This window comes from Euprymna scolopes, chromosome 29 (genome assembly GCF_053919585.1).
Source record: "Euprymna scolopes isolate OS-2025 chromosome 29, ASM5391958v1, whole genome shotgun sequence".
NCBI classification, from domain to species: Eukaryota; Metazoa; Mollusca; class Cephalopoda; order Sepiida; family Sepiolidae; genus Euprymna; species Euprymna scolopes.
Genome location: NC_136510.1, coordinates 114144564 through 114168823, shown reverse-complemented (window position 1 = coordinate 114168823; position 24260 = coordinate 114144564). Strand labels below are relative to the sequence as shown.

The window sequence follows — 24260 nt, the reverse complement described above, 5'->3', positions numbered from 1 at the left end:
TGGAGGAGAAAAAAAAGAGGAAAATAAAAGAGAGAAAGATAGAGGAAGATTGTTCTTTTTGTCTTTGCAGAACATGATTGAGTTTTGCAAAGGGAAGAAAAAACAATAACATGAATGTTTGGGGCATTTTAGGTCAGGAAGATAGCATCTTCAGACAGCCTGATCTGCTAGCAGCAGCAAAAGAGAAAAGAAACTATTAAATTATACAAAATGCAAACCGGAATTTCTCAAGCTGTTGTGCATGTTTTAATTTCAAGTGAATAAGAAAATCTATTAACCCTAATTTAACCAATGATGAACACGCTTTTCTTACGACGACCTGCAGGAGTTGTATTTTTAACTACCAAGGTTGCATACATATGTGCAATATATTAAAAGTTTCTATTTTTCTATTGTTAATATGAATTTGGCTTTTTAATCTCACTGTCAGTGTGATAAATGTTTCAACTTTATAAATCTGCAAATATTTGTTGTTATTATTAGGATTTTTTGGAATACTGGATTCAACATTAAATGACCCAAAAAGGGTTGATATGCCATAAAATAAAACAACCAAACCAAACACCATGAATAAATATTTTAAAATATAAATAACTTTAAGTATAAAAGTGTTTTTCAAAAATTACTAGATTACTACAGATTATTTCATAGTTATTGCCCCACTACTATGTTTAAATATTACCCTGTGCTGCAGCGGAACAGACCAAACCTGTGTTAATATACATTCACATCAGACACTCTGCATAATCACACCAATGTTTGCTGAGGAATGTATCGGCAATCTCTTTTCGTATTGTGAGGAAATAGAGTGCGTTTTGACATGATTAAAACACAAAAATTGGAAGAGAAGCTGTAAATATCTTATATGCTTCCATTACGCCATTTTGAATTTAAATTTAATTTATCAAAATGCACTTTATTTCCTTTCGACGGATTAATTGTTGCTATTTCTTCTGATGAGTTAAGGGCAAAATAGATTCACTAATTGATATAACAATTAAGTGATTGATAAATAAAAAAGATCTAGGAAGAAAAAGGAGAGAGAAAAAAAAAATATATATATATATGACAAAAGTCTATATTCTAAATTTAAAGATGTTGTCCAGCTTACCGTTTATTTTTTTAAGTGTGTTGAAATGTTCAATTTATAACAGCACCTGCTTTGTAACACAGAACCATTCATGTAATTATTATGTCAGTTTTTTAATTTATTCCACTCTCAACTTAAAAGAAAAAAATAAGAACTTATCAACTTTTAAAAGAAAATGAAGCAACATGGGCATAATTACAAAATCTGAAAATCGGAAGTGAAGTTGCAATTGTGTTTTCTTTTAGTTACACCATCTTTGAATTTGAAACATCTGGGCAGAAACTGCTCAACATGCCCTATCCAGCCTTGATAGAATTCAAAACTAGCTTCATAACCTCGTAGGTGATGCCCTTTTCTCTTCTCTGCAACCTCTTTTCCACAGAAGAAACGCTGCAAGCCTATCTCTGCTCTATCGTTATTTTCATGGCAAGTGCTCGTCTGAGCTCCAATCTATGGTCCTTATTTGCAAAACTTTCGAAAGTTTCAGATAGTGGTAAGTAAGAATAATAGCATTGAAGAATGTTCTTTACATTGCTTTAAAATAAGGATCCATTTTGTTCTAATGAAAGAAAGTGTGGACAGACAGACAGACATTTCTGCTTGTATATGTTTATAGTAGATGATTATAATTGTGCTCGTTTTTTTTGTTTGTTTTTTGTCTTTTTTTCTAGATTTTGTCAATAATTTTAGTTTATATTAATAATTGTTGGTCCCCCTACAAAGTGATTGGAGCGAGTAATTCACACCTGTTCATCCATTCGTCTGTTCATTTGTTCACACTTTTTTCAATAACCACGCATTGGATTTTTTTGAAATTTTGCACAAACATTAGTCATAGCGAAAGTAAATTTTTGCTGGAATGGATTTTCCGGGATAACTCAGGTTGTCCCTCTCGGGGGCATTATAGGGGGAAAATTGTCCCAAAATTGTTTGTCCATTTGTTTGTTCGTACTTTTCTTTTTGTTTGTTTTTTGTTTCATCAATAATTTCAGTTTATATGAATAGTTGTTTATTTTTTATTTTTTTCCCTAGGATAAATTGGATGGTTTTGTTCCAACCCATTTCATTGGTTGGTGGCTCAAAGTAAGTATATTCATTTTTATTATTCTGAACGTTTATATGATTTATGGCAATGGAATGTCTGAACACCCTATGTAAATTAGATAGCTTATTGTCTCTGAGACTTTGGAAGATTTTTTATTTTTTACATTTCATTTTGAAAAATTATAGTTTTATTATCAATATTCGCGTAAATGAATAAACAATAAAATGCGTGCGTATTCCTGGTAAAGCAATATAGTATAAAAAATATTTATAGCTCTAGTATTGCACTATTGAGCTATCTAAAAGCACTTAGCATTATCTATAACATAAATCTCACCTGTCTGTTTAAATGTATGTATATATGCATGTTTGTATGTATGTTTGTATGTCTCGCAAAAACTTTTGACAGAGCTGATGGATTTTCACGAGATTGGTATCATTTTGAAGATCGACCCTTTGAATGCCAAATATCGAAAAATTGGCCAAAACCATTTATTCCTTGACCCTAAACTGGGCACTTTTCTACAGGGAGGGGTCGCTTTTTTTGCCAATATTTTCGAAAGTCATCGCCTCTTTTCGATTGTCCAGCCTTAATTTAAACCTGCGTCACTTCCAGTTTAACGATGGGCGCAGCAGCTAACGCGTTATTTTTTTTTTTTTTTCACTTTCTTTTCCTCCTTCGTGGTATGGGTTTGAGCCTGCCTACTACCATTTTTTTTTTTTTTGCGCACGCAATTTTTTTATTTTTTTTTGCGCACGCAATTTTTTTTTTGCGCATGCATTTTTTTTTTTTTGCGCATGCAATTTTTTTTTTTTTTGCGCACGCAATTTTTTTTTTTTTTTTGCTCAACCAACACCCTTACACATCCACTTTCTTTTCATCCTTTGTATCACGGGTTCGAGCCTGCCTGCCTACTACAACTTTTTTTTTTCTTTTTTTGCTCAACACACACCTACAAACACTCAGGCTAGTTTTCTTATATATTTGAATATTATTTTGAATAGTATTCTAAATAAATCTATATATATAAAAGCAAAAATGTATGTATGTATGTATGTACACTTTTCCTCGATGTCCACAAAAGGCTTCTTTCAGAGAAGCGCTCGCTCGCTTCACAACTTTAACTATTCGACATTTCCCGCATCGGCATGCGTTACATTCGGTTTTCGGTATAAACAAAAAGCGAAACTCGACTCTAATCACAGGCCCAGAGCCAGTGATCTCTAGAGAGCTAAGTAACGTTTGGTCAATGTCGACTTCGTCATATCAGACGGTAGCTTTCATTTCGAGACGAGGGAGCGGGTTTTTAAAAACAAACAAACCGATTTATTGACCTCATTAAAAACTGTCCCGCACAAAATGCTAACTGCTGAATAGCTATCGCCGTCACGTCAATCAAAAACGCGCACCTGTTTTTTTTTTCACACTTTACTATTTTCCAACTGCGCGTCGTCAAGGCTTCATTTTTTTTCACAGGCACCTGTTTTCACATTTTCGGGTTTTTTTCACACACACCTACAAACACCCGGGCAACGCCGGGTACCCCTTTCTAGTATAATATATATACAAACATGTGTATATTTTTTTTAATATTTTATACTTAGATTGTATTCTTGCATCAATATAGACAGATGGAAATTTCGTATTGTATATTTCGGGGAAAATTTCCTTCTTCAGATGTCTTTGACTTTAGTTCAAACATACAAACAGTGGTGGGGAGGGCGGAGCTATTGATCAGAATAAAATGAAAGTATAAAATCTATATATCTATAAAAGCTTGTGTGTGTGAGGACACCTCTCAACCTATATACTCGACGGATTTTTTTATTTATAGACTTGAAATTTGGTATATAGGGTATTCAGACATAATCGGTTTTCATCTGGAAAAAGGGCTGCTGAGGGATAAAAATTGAAAAATTGCTACTTTGGGATCATCAGATTTTTATCTGTTTGTCAACTGTTTCAACAAATGCGCATGCGTGGCCATGAGACATGACAGCTTCTTTATGTCAAAAATATGTAGGTTTGAAAACAGATCACTTTTTAAACATCATGTCAAGCTGGTCTAATGGTTATCGTACTCGACTCAGTGTCTTTAGGTTTTGGTTTCGATCTCAGTTTGAGTACTTTTTTATTTTTTACTTACATTTAGTCAAGGATTACGTGTAGGGAAAAGTATACTTATATAAAGTTTCTGACAAACTCCGGTACAGAGAATACTTAGCAAAAAACGCAATACTTGCATGCACATGTCTCGGTTTCTGTTTTAATTAAAATATAATATTTATACATATTTTAGGACTAGGCAACGCCAGGCGGCCTGCTAGTATAAAATAAAATTACATTTATATTTTACTAGCGGGGTACCCAGCGTTGCCCGGGTGTTTGTATGTGTGTGTGTTGGAAATTGAAAGCAATTACCTGATACGACGGTGAAAACCGACATTGACCAAATGTCCATCACTTTCTCGACATTGTTCCCGGGCTCATTAGTTTCACATCAGTTTCGCTTTTATACGAAAAAGCTGAATCAACACGTGAGAAGCCAAAATAGCAATAATTTTGTAAAAGTCGACGTAAATAAATCTAGACGTGACGTGCGTTCACAAATGTTGACACGACCATCTACGGCAACACATCAAAGCGTAAATGACGCAGTTCTCTCAGATTCTCTCTCCTCTGATCTTGAGCGCATGGTACAGTGGGGGAGGAGGTGGCTGGTTACTTTTAATGCATCCAAAACCAAGCTCCTATCTTTACATCATCAACGCTCTGTCCTCATCTGGCATCAATTGATATGGGTGGCTCTCGTCTAGGAGAAGCTCCATGTTTTGATAAGCTTCTGGGTTTGACCTTTACTCCTGACCTGAAATGGAATACGTACATCAAGTCAGTTGCCAAGATCGCTGGAAAAATGGTAGGATCCTTCTACCGCTCCAAAAGATATCTCACCCCTGATGCAATTCTCTATCTGTATAAAAGCCAAGTACGTTCAAGGATGGAGTACTGCTCCCACATCAAACTACAAAATAGGCTTTGTGGCCTAGTGGGTGATGCCCTTTTCTCTTCCCTGCAACCTCTCTCCCACAGAAGAGACGTTGTGGGCCTGTTTTTGTTTTATCGTTATTTCCATGGCAGGTGCTCATCTGAACTCCAATCTCTGGTCCTCCCTCGCCAATCTTTCACGATAAACACCCGCCTAGCTGAAACCACTGTCAAAAATTTTCCCCACTCCTTATCTGTGCCAAAATCAAAACGTAGATTCCATGAACAAAGCTTCTTTCTTAGTAGTGCACACCTGTGGAACTCTGTTCCGATTGCCCGTTTCCCACCTGACTACAACCTGGATGTCTTCAAGTCCAATGTGAACAAATTCCTGATGAACCATCTCCTAAAGTAAGACTTTACCAGATCTCCAAAATTAACGTACTGTAAACACAATAACCATTATCCCCGAGTGGCTTCCGAGCCTTGATAAGTACTGACTACCTTGTAAAAAAAAAAAAAATCCTAGATATTATTATCTAGGGGGTATATAAACACTTCAAACGATAGTACCTCCCCCCCCCCGGATACCTCGGCGAAAAAAGCCTTTGTTGGACGTACAAAATCTTTTGCATGCGTTTTGCCCTAAATATATATAGATTAATAAAAAATATATATAGATTAATAAAAATATATAGATTAATAAAAAATATCTAGATTAATAAAATAAAATATAGATTAATAAAAAATATATATAGATTAATAAAAAATATATATAGATTAATAAAAAATATATAGATTAATAAAAAATATATATAGATTAATAAAAAATATATAGATTAATAAAAAATATATAGATTAATAAAAAAATAGATTAATAAAAAATATATAGATTAATAAAAAAAATATATAGATTAATAAAAAATATATAGATTAATAAAAAAAATATATAGATTAATAAAAAATATATAGATTAATAAAAAAAATATATAGATTAATAAAAAATATATAGATTAATAAAAAAATATATAGATTAATAAAAAATATATATAGATTAATAAAAAATATATAGATTAATAAAAAATATATAGATTAATAAAAAATATATGGATTAATAAAAAATATATAGATTAATAAAAAATATATATAGATTAATAAAAAATATATAGATTAATAAAAAATATATATAGATTAATAAAAAATATATAGATTAATAAAAAATATATATAGATTAATAAAAATATATATAGATTAATAAAAAATATATAGATTAATAAAAAATATATAGATTAATAAAAAATATATAGATTAATAAAAAATATATAGATTAATAAAAAATATATAGATTAATAAAAAATATATAGATTAATAAAAAATATATAGATTAATAAAAAAAAATATAGATTAATAAAAAAAAATATATAGATTAATAAAAAATATATAGATTAATAAAAAATATATAGATTAATAAAAAAATATATAGATTAATAAAAAATATATATAGATTAATAAAAAATATATAGATTAATAAAAATATATATAGATTAATAAAAATATATATAGATTAATAAAAAATATATAGATTAATAAAAAATATATAGATTAATAAAAAATATATATAGATAATTAAAAAATATATAGATTAATAAAAAATATATAGATTAATAAAAAATATATATAGATTAATAAAAAATATATAGATTAATAAAAAATATATATAGATTAATAAAAATATATAGATTAATAAAAAATATCTAGATTAATAAAATAAAATATAGATTAATAAAAAATATATATAGATTAATAAAAAATATATATAGATTAATAAAAAATATATATAGATTAATAAAAAATATATATAGATTAATAAAAAATATATAGATTAATAAAAAAATATATAGATTAATAAAAAAATATATAGATTAATAAAAAATGTATAGATTAATAAAAAAAATATATAGATTAATAAAAAAAATATATAGATTAATAAAAAAAAATATAGATTAATAAAAAATATATAGATTAATAAAAAAAATATAGATTAATAAAAAATATATAGATTAATAAAAATTATATAGATTAATAAAAAAATATATAGATTAATAAAAAAATATATAGATTAATAAAAAAATATATAGATTAATAAAAAAATATATAGATTAATAAAAAAATATATAGATTAATAAAAAAATATATAGATTAATAAAAAATATATAGATTAATAAAAAAATATATAGATTAATAAAAAAATATATAGATTAATAAAAAATATATAGATTAATAAAAAAAATATATAGATTAATAAAAAATATATAGATTAATAAAAAAATATATAGATTAATAAAAAATATATAGATTAATAAAAAATATATAGATTAATAAAAAAATATATAGATTAATAAAAAATATATAGATTAATAAAAAATATATAGATTAATAAAAAATATATATAGATTAATAAAAAATATATAGATTAATAAAAAAAATATATAGATTAATAAAAAATATATAGATTAATAAAAAATATATAGATTAATAAAAAATATATAGATTAATAAAAAAAATATATAGATTAATAAAAAAAATATATAGATTAATAAAAAATATATAGATTAATAAAAAAAATATATAGATTAATAAAAAATATATAGATTAATAAAAAAAATATATAGATTAATAAAAAAATATATAGATTAATAAAAAAAATATATAGATTAATAAAAAAAATATATAGATTAATAAAAAATATATAGATTAATAAAAAATATATAGATTAATAAAAAAATATATAGATTAATAAAAAAATATATAGATTAATAAAAAATATATAGATTAATAAAATATATATAGATTAATAAAAAATATATATAGATTAATAAAAAATATATAGATTAATAAAAAAAATATATAGATTAATAAAAAATATATAGATTAATAAAAAATATATAGATTAATAAAAAATATATAGATTAATAAAAAAATATATAGATTAATAAAAAAAATATATAGATTAATAAAAAAATATATAGATTAATAAAAATATATATAGATTAATAAAAAAATATATAGATTAATAAAAAATATATAGATTAATAAAAAAATATATAGATTAATAAAAAATATATAGATTAATAAAATATATATAGATTAATAAAAAATATATATAGATTAATAAAAAATATATAGATTAATAAAAAAAATATATAGATTAATAAAAAAATATATAGATTAATAAAAAATATATAGATTAATAAAAAAATATATAGATTAATAAAAAATATATAGATTAATAAAAATTATATAGATTAATAAAAAATATATAGATTAATAAAAAAATATATATAGATTAATAAAAAAATATATAGATTAATAAAAAATATATAGATTAATAAAAAAATATATAGATTAATAAAAAATATATAGATTAATAAAATATATATAGATTAATAAAAATATATATATAGATTAATAAAAAATATATAGATTAATAAAATATATATAGATTAATAAAAATATATATATAGATTAATAAAAAATATATAGATTAATAAAAAAAATATATAGATTAAAAAAAAATATATAGATTAATAAAAAATATATAGATTAATAAAAAAAATATCTAGATTAATAAAATATATAGATTAATAAAAAAAATATAGATTAATAAAAAAAATATAGATTAATAAAAAAAATATAGATTAAAAAAATATAGATAAAAAAAATATAAAGATTAATAAAGAATGAATCAGCAAAACTTATTTCATCGTTCAACGTTTTAATTTGCTTCAGTTTTTGTCGATCTGTTACACTTCTGCACCGTATTGCTGCATATAAACTACTTTTATAATTAATTGATATTATTTAATAATTAACAAGTCTCATGTTTTTTGTTTTTTTTGTTTGTTTTTTTTCGCAGACGTTGATCCTCCGTGATTGGTGGCTCTGTACTGTCCTCAGTATCATGTTTGAGATTCTTGAATACACACTTGAACACCAACTACCGAATTTCAGCGAATGCTGGTGGGATCATGTAAGTACTTTCATCGCTTGTCGAAAGTGGCTTTATCCAGACAAGGCATGAAGCCACTTGATATAAGGAGCTAACATGAACAAAAGCTGATTATTGATCATGGGTCTCATATTTGTGCAATATATATATATATATATATATATATATATATACACACAGGGTGCCCACAAAGTCTGGCTGCATAATGTAGCCAGACTTTGTGGAGACCCTGTATATATAAGAACAATTAGTTAATAAAACATGTAAAAAAACACTTTGAAAAAGAGTTAAAAAACATTTAATTTTAAAAAGGAAGCACAAAATAAGTGAATAGTCCTTAATCCGCGGAGTTTTGAAGAAATACTTTCCTTGTCATCAGAGGGTAGGGATTAGCAAAATGTAGGATCGGATTTTGCTTCCAAAAGTATTTAATGAAACTACAAGCAAGTCATAGATCTTACTTGGTAAAAAATAGTGAAGCAGAGGGAATGGGGGTAGGGGAAGAAAAAGGTGATTTCACGTGGATGGATGGTCTGGTGAAGAGTAAATTATCCAATAACGGTAAAATCCAAAAAAGTTGATTAAATTTCCATTTCCACAAGTAAAATCCAAAGGAATCACGTTAATGGAAGATAGTTTAAAGTAATCTAAAAGGCTGATTTAATAAAAATGAGTTATATATATATATATATATATATATATATATATATATATAGAAAGATAGATAGATAGATTGATATTACTACTACTAGATGGCGGACTGATTAATCAGAAAAATCAACAAATTTGGGGGTATCGGAATCGAAAACATTGGTGCCTATTTTCTGATGCCAAAATGATTCTTTTAATTGTCATTTTTATTTGATTTTATTTTTAAAAAAAACAAAAAACTTCTATTGCTGGTAATAATTATAAAATAATAAATATTTCTGGATTTTAAAATACCAGTAAAGTTAAAATTGATAGACCATCCTCCATAAGTGTAAATTTACATTTAGGAAAATATCTGCACATTAAACATGTGTTTTTTTTACAGAAATCGAGGAAAATAACAAATCTATAGTTGAATATTTAGAGATTTATAAGGAATAGGAATCGGTAATTTACTGCGGAATCGGTAATTGTATCGGAATCGGGGAAAAATATTGGAATCGTCCCATCACTAATATATATATATATATATATATATATATATATATATATATATATATATATATATATATATATAGGATTGATATGTAGTTTGCTTGAAGCATTGTGTGGGATAGGTATGTAGTAGAGATTTAGAAGGCTGTCACAATGCGAGGAATGAAATATAGTCGTTGTTAGTGAAAGGAGACGAAAGCAAGTGGCAATTTACAAATCAATCAGTACATACATATATGTCTATATGTATGTACTGATTGATTTGTAAATCGCCACTTGTTCTCGTCTTCTCTTACCAACAACAACTATATTTCATTCCTCGCATTGTGATAGCCTTCTAAATCTTTACTACATATATATATATATATGTACTAGGAGAAGGGGCACCCAACTTTGCCCGGGCATAAAATATGCTTAAATATGATATTTTAATTTGCCCAGATTCCGTATATATTATTATAAAGTTGTGATTTCAAAAGTTAAAAAAGTATTTGGGTGCCATCAGCTAGACTTAAAACCGAAACTGTAGCATTCAAAGCTGGTGACGTTATTACTGTACCAAAGTGACACGCATACAAACTGAATAAAAATAAACTAAGGTGAATGTACAAAATGTATAACGATTTTTTTTTCAATTTTTACCCTTTTTTTACACCTTAAAAACTATTTTAACTGGTAAAGACCCATAAAAGAATGGTCCATAAAAAATCCAATCATAGTTTTGGAGGAGGTAAAGTTTAAAAATATGGAGACAGACAGACATATAGCTGTTTATATATTAGATGTAATAGTTCTTACCAAGTTCTTTTCATGTATTATATGACCTTTATTATTATTATGGAAATCTCTCCCAGCAAGACGTGAAGCCACTTGATGTAAGGAGCTAACAAGAATCAAAGGAGATTATCACAAAGACAGATGCCTAATAGACGTAGACTTGAAAAGACCAAGGTCATAGGTAGGAGGAAAGCAGTCAACAAGAAGAGTTCCACAAACTTACAGTTCTTGGTAAGAACCTACAGGAATAGGAAGCTGTATTACAATGAGTTATCAAAATAGCAAATTGATGAAGACCACTAGACCGAAGAGTCAAACGAGCTGGAACAAAAGAAGTAGGGGATAGATCAGACAATTCTGAAAAACATTTGCCATAATCGTATTTAAAAATTTTTTTTTTTGCTTATGCAGATTAGTCATCCACAGAATTTTTGTACTTACAGAGATTCCCCAAATTTTAATTTATGTAGATTATTTTTGTTTTTAATGGAACTTATCTCAGACAAGACATAAAGCCATTTAATGTAAGGAACTAACAAGAAAAAAATGATTATCGCAAAGACGAGAGATGCTTATTGACTTTAGTCTTATAAAGAAAACAGTGAGCAGGAAGAGAGTTCCACATGCCTATAATTCTTGAAAAGAAGCTACTGGAATAAGAAGCTGTATTACAATGAGGTATCAAAACGGCGAATTGATGGAGACCCCCAAGACCAATCTGTTAAAGTAGCTGGAACAAAAGAAGCAGGGAACAGATCAGATAATTCTGAAGAACACGTACGATAATAGTATTCATAGAAAAGACTGAGACTAGCAACATCATGTCTGTGAGGGAAAAGTTGTAAAGAAGAAGAAAGGATGAGGTCAATCAAATGACAGATACATTGCTGCAGCTGATCAAGAACCCTAAAAATAGGACAGAGATTCACCAGCCAAATATGGCAACAATACTCCATACATGGCCTAATAGTAGCTTCGGATAGAGAATAGCGTCAGGTGTGAAAAAATGTTTAGAATCATAGCAAAAATGTTTCTGAATTTTTGAGATGAGGATCTGTTATTTGGATTCTTCAGACTACTGTTCTCATCTTGAGTGTCATTTTGCAACGTTTCAGTTGATGTAATCTCTAACCTTTTTCAGATGTATCTTGTCGAACTCGACAATATGACTTTTACAATTGATTTTTTTCCAAGTATTCTAACCACTGTGCCATGGAAACCACTGGACCAATCAGTTAAACAAGTTGGAACAAAAGAAGCAGGGAACAGATCAGATAATTCTGAAGAACATGTACGATAATAGTATTTATAGAAAAGACTCAGACTAGCAACATCATGTCTGTGAGAGAACGGTTGCATTGAAGAAAAAATGGCGGACCTGAGCGAGAATCAATTTTAACCAGTAATTTTGTAGTTGGTACTTTTTTATGACCTAACTTGGTGTAATATAAATATGTTAAGAACGGCTTTCGGAATAAACACCACCAGATTTGAAAACTACATACTAAAACATATTATAAAAATTATAGGGGGGGGGGGTGATTTTCGTTGAGATCTGCAAAAAAAAAAGGGTGAGGTGGGGGGGCAATCAAATTACAGATACGCTTCTGCACGTTAAGAACCTTTAAATGTGACAGATTTACTTGTGTAAATCTGTCAACAAATCATCCATGCATGGTTTGATAGTTGATTTGTTGGGATAAAGAATGGCATCAGGTGTGAAAAAGTGTTATGGACGAGAGAAAGAACCGATTTTACGAGAATCAGAAAAAACAATGGATCTGAAACATGAACTCTGATAAACGTTTGATGAGAGAAGAAGAACAAGAAGTTTTAGAGTTGATTTCTCCTCAAGAATAAAGCCATTCTTCATAAAGTTAGCTCCCCCTCCCCCCTCTTATGGCGAGATGATGTGACACAAGGATCAAAAAATGTGATTTAAAAAGCTAGCACCTTTGAGGATGTGAACTCTGGTCTGCAAAACATACCTGGGTAGCCCTGTCAGTATTCTCCAGTGGGGGCACCTCAGGCAGTTTGCAATAAACTAGCCCCTTCTCAAAGAGAGAAGGCAAAATCTGGGAGGGTAAACCTCCTAGAACTACACATAACCAGAGACATACCTTAATTAACAGGGAACAATCCATCTTAACAATGTTCTAGACTCTGGTAGCTTTGATGCCAAGGGAATCCCCATCCCGACTGTTGCCATCCATGAGAATGTCAGAAAGAAAAGTTGGAAGCTGACTTGGGCTGAATGGATGAACCAATGACTATAAGTGACATAGAATATGAATTCAGAGATGAGCATCGAAAGAAATTAATTTGTCTTTAAATTAAATTAAATTAAAAAAACTAAATTAAAAAAAACATTCATCAAAATAATAGCAAATTATTTTTTTTTTGTTGGTAATTTTTTTTTTTGGGGGAAATCGCTCCAGACAAGGCAAGAAGCTACTTTATGTAAGAAGCTAAAAAAATACTACTTAAAGCTTAAAAACTTGCCAACAACAAGTATTAAATAGATAACTTGTGACTTAAAAGAGGATTTTCCCCCCTTTGTCAGAAAATTGTTATTGGAATGAGGACTTAAGGACGAAATAAGGGAACTATTGATAAATTAATTAATGTTGATATGAAGTATTTATTTTATTGAAAAAACGTTTCTATTTTTAGATTAATTAAATTATTTTAACCCCTCCTCCTCTTCATTCACGTTAGAGACATGGCTGACATCACGTCCGTAACGAGAAGTCATGCATGGCGGGAAAATGAGGAAATAAATGTTGTTATTTATTTATTTATTTATTTATTTTTTACACGGTGGTCACCACTTATCAAGGCCCGGAAGCCACTCATGGATAAAAGTTATTGCAAGTACAGTACGTTAGTGTGGAGATTTGATGAAGTGTTTACTTAAGGGGGCGGTTCATTAGGAATTTGTTAACATTGGACTTGAAGACATCCAAGTTGTAGTCAGGTGGGAAGCAGGCAGACGGAACAGAGTTCTACAGGCGTGCAGTTCTAAGAAAGAAGCTTTGTTCATGGAATCCACATTTTGATTTAGGCACAGATATAGAGTGGAGGAAATTTTTCACAGTGGATTCAGCTAGACGGGTGTTTTTCGTGAAAGATTGGCGAGATTGTTATAAAAAAAAGTAGAGTTATTACTTGTCCTATGTTCCTTGCGACATAGATTGCGTATTATGTGTTGGGTCTATGTGCATAAACGTGTATAACATGTGTAAATGTTGTGTAACGTGTGTACTATGTTACATTAGTAAATTGCATCGTCGCAGACTTTTTTCATCCCAAAACAATTTTAATCGTCCGCAGTTAAGTTGACGGAACAAAATTTATTTCACTACTTTCTGTCATCCATGTGATGCACACATACATACGCATATTCGTTCTTCGCCATAATCTTTTGCAAGGCATCACTAGATCTGATATGCTGACACCCTCATTCATAGCAATGGTCACAGATGGTGAAGAAGAAAGAAAGAAACTTTAAAATGTCTCTTTTCATTCATCTTCCTCTTTTATCTTCTGCTTTCAGTGGATTATGGACGTATTGGTGTGCAACGGTCTTGGCATTTATCTTGGCCTTCAGACGTTACGTTATTTATCTTTGAAGCAATATCATTGGAGAGGAATGTGGAATATACGAACTTACAGGTGAGTTATTTTTCAAAATTATTCGATGGGAAAATATTAGTTGTAATAGTAGCAACCCCTCACCCCACCTCTCACCTTTTTTCTCAACCAGAAAGACTTTGTGGTCCGCTGCTTAATCTGAGTCTTATGTGGAATACATCACCAGAAATATCCCTATTGTTGAACATGCATATGACCACTCACACTTGAATGAATTATATACTCAGTAAACCAAGAGCAAGAGACATAAACAATTGGACTCAAAGAAACGGTTAAAAATCTTAAAAAGATCTCTCAGTTATAATGGATGAAATAGTGGGTGAATGTCTGGTATCCAGTAGGATGCCCCATTTCCAGCTAGAACAAAATAATAACGTTTTAAAAAGCGGATTTAAGAAAATGGCTGGTCTACAAAAACTGACCAATGAAAGTCATTGAAAATCCAAACCACCTCAGGACTTGAAGACAGATGGTCGTTACATTACCCACCACAAGAAAGTATGTCAATATCTGCACTTAAAGATCTGCGGAGGGATGTGGCTTGAAAGATTGCCAAACATCTGAGAACATAAACAGAAAAGTTACATGGTTCTACAATAAAGACGTACGGGTGGATAGATAAAAAAAAACAACGCGATGAAAATAGACATTGTTATTTGAAAAAAAAAAAAATGAACCCTGCGTTAGTCACCTGGATGTTCCAAACATGGTTAGTCCCATGGGATGTCTGTACACCTCAATACAAAAATGTTTTTATTTTGTAAAATAAAGTTATCCTGCTGATTCATGATATATCTACAATCCCCGTTGAATAGTTTGAATCACTTGTAGCTTGTTGATATTAATATAAAATTATACAAAAACATATAAAACTAAGGAAAAATTAAAAAATCAATCACGTTTATTTAAAAATACCCACAAGACACACCAGTTTGTGTTATTTTTTAATATCTATTATGAACAAAAAATGTTTCTATAAATTAAAATGACAAGAAAAATGAATGTGAGTTCATTACATAAATATTACCTTTCAATCGGATTCACCTCTGAGGAAAACTGAGACACAACTGCGCCATACCACGTGTTCTATACCCTCATTGAGTAAGGAGAGTACTGGGAAGGAGGAAAAGAAATAAGTTGCCAACTATGAATTATGAGCACTTAAGCAAAGCTGGGGTGACACAACACCCCGTGTGACTAACGCAGGGTTAAGCAAGAATTTCTTTTAAAATTTTTCATCTCGTAAATACATCAAATCTAATTTTGTTTTTTTGGCTCCTTACCTTAAGTGGCTTCATGCACTGTCTGGAGCGATTTCCGTATAAAATAACATTTTTAAAAATAAAGAATATCGTAAATCGAAATTGAATTGTTGTCATCTGCGTTTGTTCCAATAACAGCCGACGAGAGTATAATATATAAGACCAAACATATCTTTTTCTAACGTCATCCCTGACAATGGGATTTTAATCTTGAAAATTCGGATTCCACGCTAACGGCACCCTGTACACCTAACAAATGATAAAGAAAATTATTGAAAAAAATTATTTAATATTTTCAAATACTTGTAAAAGTGTACAAACGGAAAAAAAATTACATTGCATTGCCTTTAAAAATATCCTTTGGCGCTACAATGTTTTAAGCAAACTACAACATTCTCCTCATAAAGAATATATATTTTTTTTCTTTTTCAGTGGAAAATTGAAGAGAGTAGCGGCTCAATTCACCCCATACAGCTGGACAGATTACGAATGGAGGCCTACGACAAGTCTTAAACGATGGTTGGCTATGTTAGGGGTGATTGCTATTGTAAGATCATTTTTTAAATTTCTTTTGGGGGCAAATTTTCAGGACAGATCACGAAGTCGACACTTTTTTTTTTCCTTCAACCCAAACAATACATATTGCCACTGAAACATAGGGGATTACTATGATAGAAGCCAGATTTATAGAGAGAAAACCTGTGTGGGGAGTTGGGCAGCAAGATTTTTGTTCACTTTACATTTAAATTTTTGCATGTCGGTACAATCGAGGAACCAGGGAGGGAATTGCATGAGTAAGCCGTCTGAAGAAAGATGCTATTACAGTAGAAAATTTTCCAGCATCTTGCGACCTCCACAAAGATGATGATGTTAATTTACATTTGAACAAGGAGGGAGAGGTATCCTGCAATTGTCTTTTTTTTCTCTTTTTGTTTGAAAAACTAGCAAGAACACTCGATATTGTCTGGGTGAGAAACTTCAAGAATCAAATATCAAAGAATTAAAAAAAATTGTGTTTGAAGGCAGTAGTGATGGAACGATTTAAATATTTTTCCCCGATTCTGATTCTCTATAAATCTTTAAATATTTAACTATGAAGTTATTTTTCCCCAATTATCATAAAATCATGTTAAATGTGTAGATATTTTCTCAAGCGTAAAAAATACATTTGTAAGGGATGATCTGTACATTTTAAGTTTTAATATTAGTTTAAAACTCAGTAAATATTAATTATTTTATTATTACTACTAGCAGTGGAAGATTTTGTTTTTAACAAAATCAAATAAAAAAGACAAAAGAATCATTTTTGGCATCAGAAAATAGATACAAATTTTTCCGATATCAATTCCCCTAAATACCCCTAATTGTTCTGATTTTCCTGCTTCCGATTAATCGTCCCAACACAATGACAATGCAGTTTGGTAGAAAAACTCACTGTTGGATATGAGACAAGGTCAACAGAATAACTGGCAATATTAAACGGTTGCAATAATTTTCATTATAAATATTTGGAACATGTGCAAACATTTAAAAATGTTATGCATCATACATTTTCACATTATTCAAACGATTGCTCTGTCTTTTTCATTTTTAAAACATTCACTTTTAAAACACCTTTTCTTTTCATTGTTTTTTTTTACTGTGTATTTAGCACCTCTGTTGATATACATAGCACCTTGGATTTCGCCTTAAATGAATCCAGAAGCAGACACCATCCATCAGCATACTTAACTAATGCAGGTTATGCAGACGATATTGATCTGTTCGCAAATAAAACTGTTGATGTGCAAACACTGTTATGTGAGCTAGAAAAGTTTGCAAATGGCACTGGTCTTTGCATTAGTGTGGATGTAACAAAGTTTATGACTTTCAATACAGAGAGAGAGAGAGAGAGAGATCAAAACTCTAGAAGATTGAAAGAAGTCGTTCAGTTTACATACCTGAGCGGCAACATAGGTGTCACAGAGAGAGATATCAGGATTTGCATCTCAAAAGCATGGGCTGCATTGGATAAGCTGTGGATGGATTTCAAGGCTAACTGACAAACTGAAAAGGCAGTTTTTCAGAGCGGTGGTGGAGTCTTTGTTTATGGTGCTACAACCTGGACACTCGCCAAAAGATTGGAAAAAAAGCTAGATGGCACGTACACCCGTACATTACAAACGGTATTAAATATATTTTGGCCAGATCATCCCATGGAGCACCAATTTTATGGCAACTTACCTGCCATATCTACTACCATCAGGAAGTGATGTCTATGATTTGCTGGTCACTGCCAGAGGAGCAAACAAGAGCTAGTGGTAAATATATTGTTATGGATTCCACGACATAGGTGCAAAAGCATAGGACAACCTCGATCCACGTACATCCAGCAAATTGCATGAGACACCAACTGTGATCCTGAGGATCTGAAGCAGCTGATGGAGACAAGGAAATCTGGAAAGAGAGTTACATTGGTTCGGGCAAGGAGCCCGACCAGATAGATAAGATAGATAGAAAGAAACATTTTTTTTCTAAAATTGTATTCGGCATTAAATAAACCAAAAATAAACCAAATAGTTTAATGTAATGATTTTGGAAATTTTTGGGGAATTTTGCTTTTTTTCTGCTCACCGTTCCATTTTCACATTTTTCCCTCTTTTTCAGTTCCTCCTTGCAGAATTGAATACGTTCTACATCAAGTTTGTTTTGTGGATTCCACCTGAACATTATTTGTGCCTCGGACGACTCGTAATGTTCCTCTTCATGGGAGCTTCAGCAATGAGGGAAGTGTTCCAGTATCTCGATGATCCGTAAGATAATCCACTATTTTTCTTTTTATACATTCTCATTCCACGAAATAGATTATCTTATTTTTTTTATTTCTATTTTAGAAAAGACCACAACCACTCACTCATGTTGAGGATATGTCATCCATTCTTTAAAAAGTCCCCATTTTTTTGTCGTCTCAAATTTTAATGTCATGACATCATTTCTAGCAAAATTAATGACTAAGTTTGAAACGCTATATGTTTCGGTTCTAGCTGATGTTATTTTTTAACTTTTGAAGTCATTACTATATATTGGGTACAACATAATAATCAATGGAGTATTGGCTCTACATGATTCCATTTCCATTTGATGAAAACCGGTTGTCTTTTTTTATTGCAGACCATCTACTAGTTGGCCAGTTGTGAACAAATCCTAAGAGCAATAGGAGCCTTCTATCATGTCTGAAAGTGACACAATGTTCAACGAGCGAGATTGGAGATGCGCCGCTGTACAAATCATGCTCTCTACTGATGACAACAGGACCATTGCCCGCACCTTCAAAATGCAAATCCAAACAGTTCAACCCACAGTTATGGTATTTGGTGTGGTTTCAAGTGAGAGTCATATCATGCCACCTCACATGTTCGAAGTTGGCTTGAAAGTCAACATCAAGGTGTACCTGGATATATTGAAGAGTGTGGTGATCCCCTGGTGCAATCAGGTGGTGGTCGCTGGCAAACCCTGGGTGTATCAGCAGGACTTAGTGTACAAGTCCAAAGATACCCAGGTTTGGCTTGAGAAAGAGTGCTACGACTTTGTATTCTTCTCTCATTGGCTTCCTTCTATCCCTGACCTGAACTTGCTGGACTACTTCATTTGGTTGTATGTCAAGAACATCACCAATGTGACCTCCTACGACACCATCTGCCAAGTATTCAGTGAGCCTCCACCGGCGCTTGTGGAAAAGGCAATACTCCCACTTTCAGACCCATATCGAGGCAGTGATTGAGGTTGTAAGCTGCTACAGTGAATAGATTTCAGCTCTACTACATAATCAAGTTGTTTGAATTGATTTTTTTAATAATTTTTTTTTTTAATTGAGGGGGTGGGATTTTGCTGTTAAGTTTTTCAGGAGTATGTCTTATTCTTCTAAAAAGACCTATCTCGGGGTCACCAATGTTAAGGATTGAACATCTATTATATAAAGGGAGAAAAATCTGTGTGTATGTGTGTTTGTATGTTCAATTAAAACTACAAAACCAGCAGCCAAAAAGTTGGTATAATTCTTAATCAACATTGCCCTGGATAAAAAATATCTAAAAAAAATTTTTTAAATGTATTCATTCTTGTGGGCGGGGACGGGGGGTCAACTGGCCCAGGTTTGTTGGGGAGGGAGTAGGGGTCAGCCATTTTTGATTTTATAGAGAAATTGACTGAACAGAGGTAGAAAAAGGAATGAGATAAACAAGTGTGAAAAAACGGGGGTAAGAAAGAAAAAAAGAAAGATGGATTGAAAAAGGTAGAAGTTTTATTGCAAACACTTTATCCTCTTCTGTTTTTGTTTTTTATGATCCCGAGCAAAATCGTTGCCAATGAATCAGTCAAAGAACATTTTAGGTGGAAAAAGAGTTGCAACCGTTCAATAAATAATACAATGTTCAACATTCAACAAACGTAGATTGCATTGGTGAGCGATCACAAAACACAGGAATTGTGCAGTTAAACCAACAAATGAAAAAGAAAAAAAGGGTAAAAAATTGAAATATACAATAAATAAATGTTATCACTGTCAATAAAGTTATCTGGTTCATTTTTTGTGTTTTTAAAGTAGTTTGAAATGCTTTTTTTTTTTTTCATCATAAATGTTCACTTCTTACAAATGTTTAGCCAACAAAGATGGCCACTGACAAATGAAAAATGTCGACGGCCATCTTTGTTGGCTAAAACCCCATAAAACATGAATATTTAAAATGAAAAAAGAATATTTAAAAACACAAAAAAATGAGACAGGTATGTACAAAAGTAATTTTTATTGATTTTAGTTACATTTATTTATTGTATATTTGATTTTTTTTACCTTTTTTTTTTTTTGTTGGCTTCACAGCACAATCCCCAGAAACATAAATCAATCAACAAAGTTTCTTTTAATTCTTCTCAAATGCTCTTGTGATGTTGTATTGTATAGGGTAAGGCTTTAACTTTAGTCAGTCGCCTGTTCCTTCTTTCATCAGATTTTTTCGATTATCAAAACTTATCAAAGGCATTCCCATACAAAACCTATCTAGGAATACTGCCAAGTACATAAAGTACTTTTGTGTGAAATTTAAAAATAAATTGGCCCAGCCGTTTAGGAGTCCGTAGGAACAAACTCACACACACACAAAGTTCCTTTTATATAATAGTAGAGATATGCAGAGAAAAAAAAGTAAAATTTTTAATTTCTTATTTATTTGAAACCCTCTTTCTTTGTTGATGAATATTTTATAACCCAAAATTGATAAAAAACCAAATGTGAAGATAATAAAAAAAAAAAAAACAAATGATTTTTAATGAAATATTTTCATTTTAAACGTATTTTGTTTGTTTTTCAAAATTTTAAACTTTTCGCATTATTTGGATCCATCAGACTACTGTTCTCATCTTGAGTGTGAGTTTCACGTTTCGGTCAATATAACCTCCGACCTTCTTCAGGTGTATCTTGTCAAACTCTGGAATATTTCTGTTGAACTCGTGAATTTGGACGGAATTTCGAGTGGAACCCTTTATTTACTTCAAGGGAGTAGCGTGCTCTTTTTCTGTCAGCCATGACTGGATAGAGGTTCTAAGTAATTCGCAATTGTATTTTTTGGTCGCCCACACAGGATTGAACCTTCAACCTTCAGGAGAGTATCACTTTTTGCAATTGATTTTTCCAAGTACTTTAACCACTGCGCCACGGGTCCTTGCAGACAATTCTTGTATGAATTTTAGGAACCTTAAACCTATTTTTATTTCTAGTTGTAAATATCATTGTTTATTAATAGTTTTTACTATATATTAACGTATATATATATATATATATATATATATATATATATATATATATATATCCATATATATATATTAATGTTTTTCAACTTTTTTCTCTTCTTTTGGCAGAATGTGCAAGAAATTTGGTCGTCAGTCGTGGTTGATCGCTGCCATCATCATCACAGAATTTTTGATCACGATCCGTTTCGACTGGGACACCCTCAGTAAGCCGATCCCACACACCGTGGCCTGCGTGTGGCTCTTTGGACTGATCACCCTTCTCACATGGACGTTTTGGAAGTTTTACATCAAACGCGACGTCAAAAATGACATTCCTAAGCTAGAACAAAACACTTGTCCCACTTCGAACAGTAACCAACAAAATTCCTTCTCTTCAGGTCACACATCCGAGGAATCGGGGCACACAAGACAGCGGTATTTAAACAATCACAACTCAATCGGCCATTGACAAAAAATTAAAGCACCTGCACAAAGTGTGATGTTTTCTATAAATTATCTTCTTTTTTTTTCATTTTCTTTTTGTTTTGTTATGAATTTTTTAATTTATTTTTTGTCAAATTTAAAAACAATGTTTTTACATTTTTTTGTTATGAATTTTTATTTTATTTTATGTCAAATTTATTTATTTTTAAGAGAAAAATCAAACCCAAACCGTTTTCTCCTATCTCTTCTGTATATTTATAAAGTTAAGCTACTAGTTGCACTGGGAGTAAGATTAAAAGGCTAACTTCTGAATCGCCTGAAGCTCCTCCAACTGGGAATGCCAATGAGGCTGCTCAGGCATTTTTGTGGGCCAGAGTGCACACACCTCTTGTGCTCTGACTTTTCAATCTCTATCTTCTGGCCTTGTGTCACATCATCCTGCAGTGGAGGGAGGTTAACTACTTTGCATATTGCTTTACAAAAGGACATCTCATTAATTAACTCTTCATATTTTTTTTCTTATTCAATAATTACTTATACTATCAGTTCCATTTATGAATATTTTCTATATTGTGGATAAACGCTCAGCATTTTCGATAAAAAAAAAAATAAAAAAAAGTTCCTATTTATTTGCCATCTCACAAAGGCAAAGTTAGACACAAGATCAGTTTTTAATGTGGGGGAATTCTAACTTCCTAAGAAAGAGGCAATCTATGTTAACCCTAATCCTCTACGACAATAATGAGTTTGCGACAAAACTAAATTTTGTGATTTCTCCGTTCGATCAGCAAGAGATATTATCTGTCATTGTTATAATGCTCTCGCTGAAAAGATATCAAGAACTTATGTGCAAGAACTGCTGTCTTGCTTCAGTTCTGTTCCTTTCTTTTATATATTAGAGTTGTCAGAACAATCTCGGTACTGTCGGTTTCAAATCCAAACAAAGGGGGCCAATAGTTATGCTCCTATGCCGGACTCTCTTCAGCCTCTGTTTTGAGATATGCATATGAAATGCAGCTCATTCATTACATTGACTCAAATAAAGCGACGTTTGAAGTGTTTGCAAATACAGTGCTCAATACCAAAGTGATAGAGCTTGATAATAATGATAACTGTTGGAAAGGTTCTATTTGGAATTCCCTACTGCAGTTTCATGTCTACAATCCTAAAACGTCCAGTAGAATTTTATCAATATTATCATTATTATATTTACATATCAATGTTTAATAAGAAGTTATTATGTGGTTGGTATATTTGACATCCAAGCGATGCCAAGTAATCTCTGTGTGTGTATATATATATATATATATATATATATATATATATATATATATATATATATATATATATATAATAGTATAAACATATACTTATGGTAAGTATATTTTTATACTACTATTCAGCTCTACTTGTGTATTGAGCACTGTTGAAGTAAATACTGAAACTAAAAAAATGTACATAACATATTTATACTAAAAGTATATATATGACCAATATTATATATACTAGACTTTCCGAGTATAGACGGTTCGTCTAGTATATATATATATATATATATATATATATATATATATATATATGATGAAAATAATGGAAATAGTATTCCGACAAAATAGAGAAATAAAAAGGAACAAACCGTATTATGTGTTCATCAACGTTTCGTTTTTATTTCGTCTTTCATCCAGAGGAAGTCTCGAAATAAAGACGAAACGTTGATGAACACATAATACGGTTTGTTCCTTTTTATCTCTCTCTCTCTCTCTCTCTCTCTCTATATATATATATATATATATATATATATATATATATATATATATATATATATATACACAGTCAATATCCACAGTCCATCTATAGTCTCTGTTCTAATGGATGTCATTGTCCGCTTGTGATGTCATAAAGGATATTCCAAATATTTTCCACCTGTTTTAGTGGACGACGTTTGTGACGCCATTCCGCATACACAGGACAAGCTACAAGAGTTTTAGTAGAAAAATAAAATAACAAGAAATCTAACCTCTCAACATTGGAACCGAACCGAATTAAGATAGCAGGTCTTGGGCAACAAAAATGTTCGATATCTTATCG

At 30.7% G+C, this 24260-nt stretch overlaps 1 protein-coding gene across 1 annotated transcript in view; it reads left to right on the top strand.

Annotated features, from left to right (window-relative positions):
• The window catches only part of LOC145252823 (phosphatidylserine synthase 2-like), a 132608-nt gene extending 110280 nt beyond the window's left edge, over positions 1 to 22328 (top strand). The window contains exons 8-13 of the mRNA XM_080112795.1: positions 2123 to 2173; positions 9037 to 9150; positions 14609 to 14727; positions 16401 to 16515; positions 18615 to 18760; positions 21858 to 22328. Coding sequence (XP_079968921.1) covers positions 2123 to 2173; positions 9037 to 9150; positions 14609 to 14727; positions 16401 to 16515; positions 18615 to 18760; positions 21858 to 22197 — 885 coding nt within the window. The 3' untranslated portion in view covers positions 22198 to 22328. The remainder of the gene's footprint in view (positions 1 to 2122; positions 2174 to 9036; positions 9151 to 14608; positions 14728 to 16400; positions 16516 to 18614; positions 18761 to 21857) is intronic.
• Positions 22329 to 24260: the final 1932 nt, after the last annotated feature.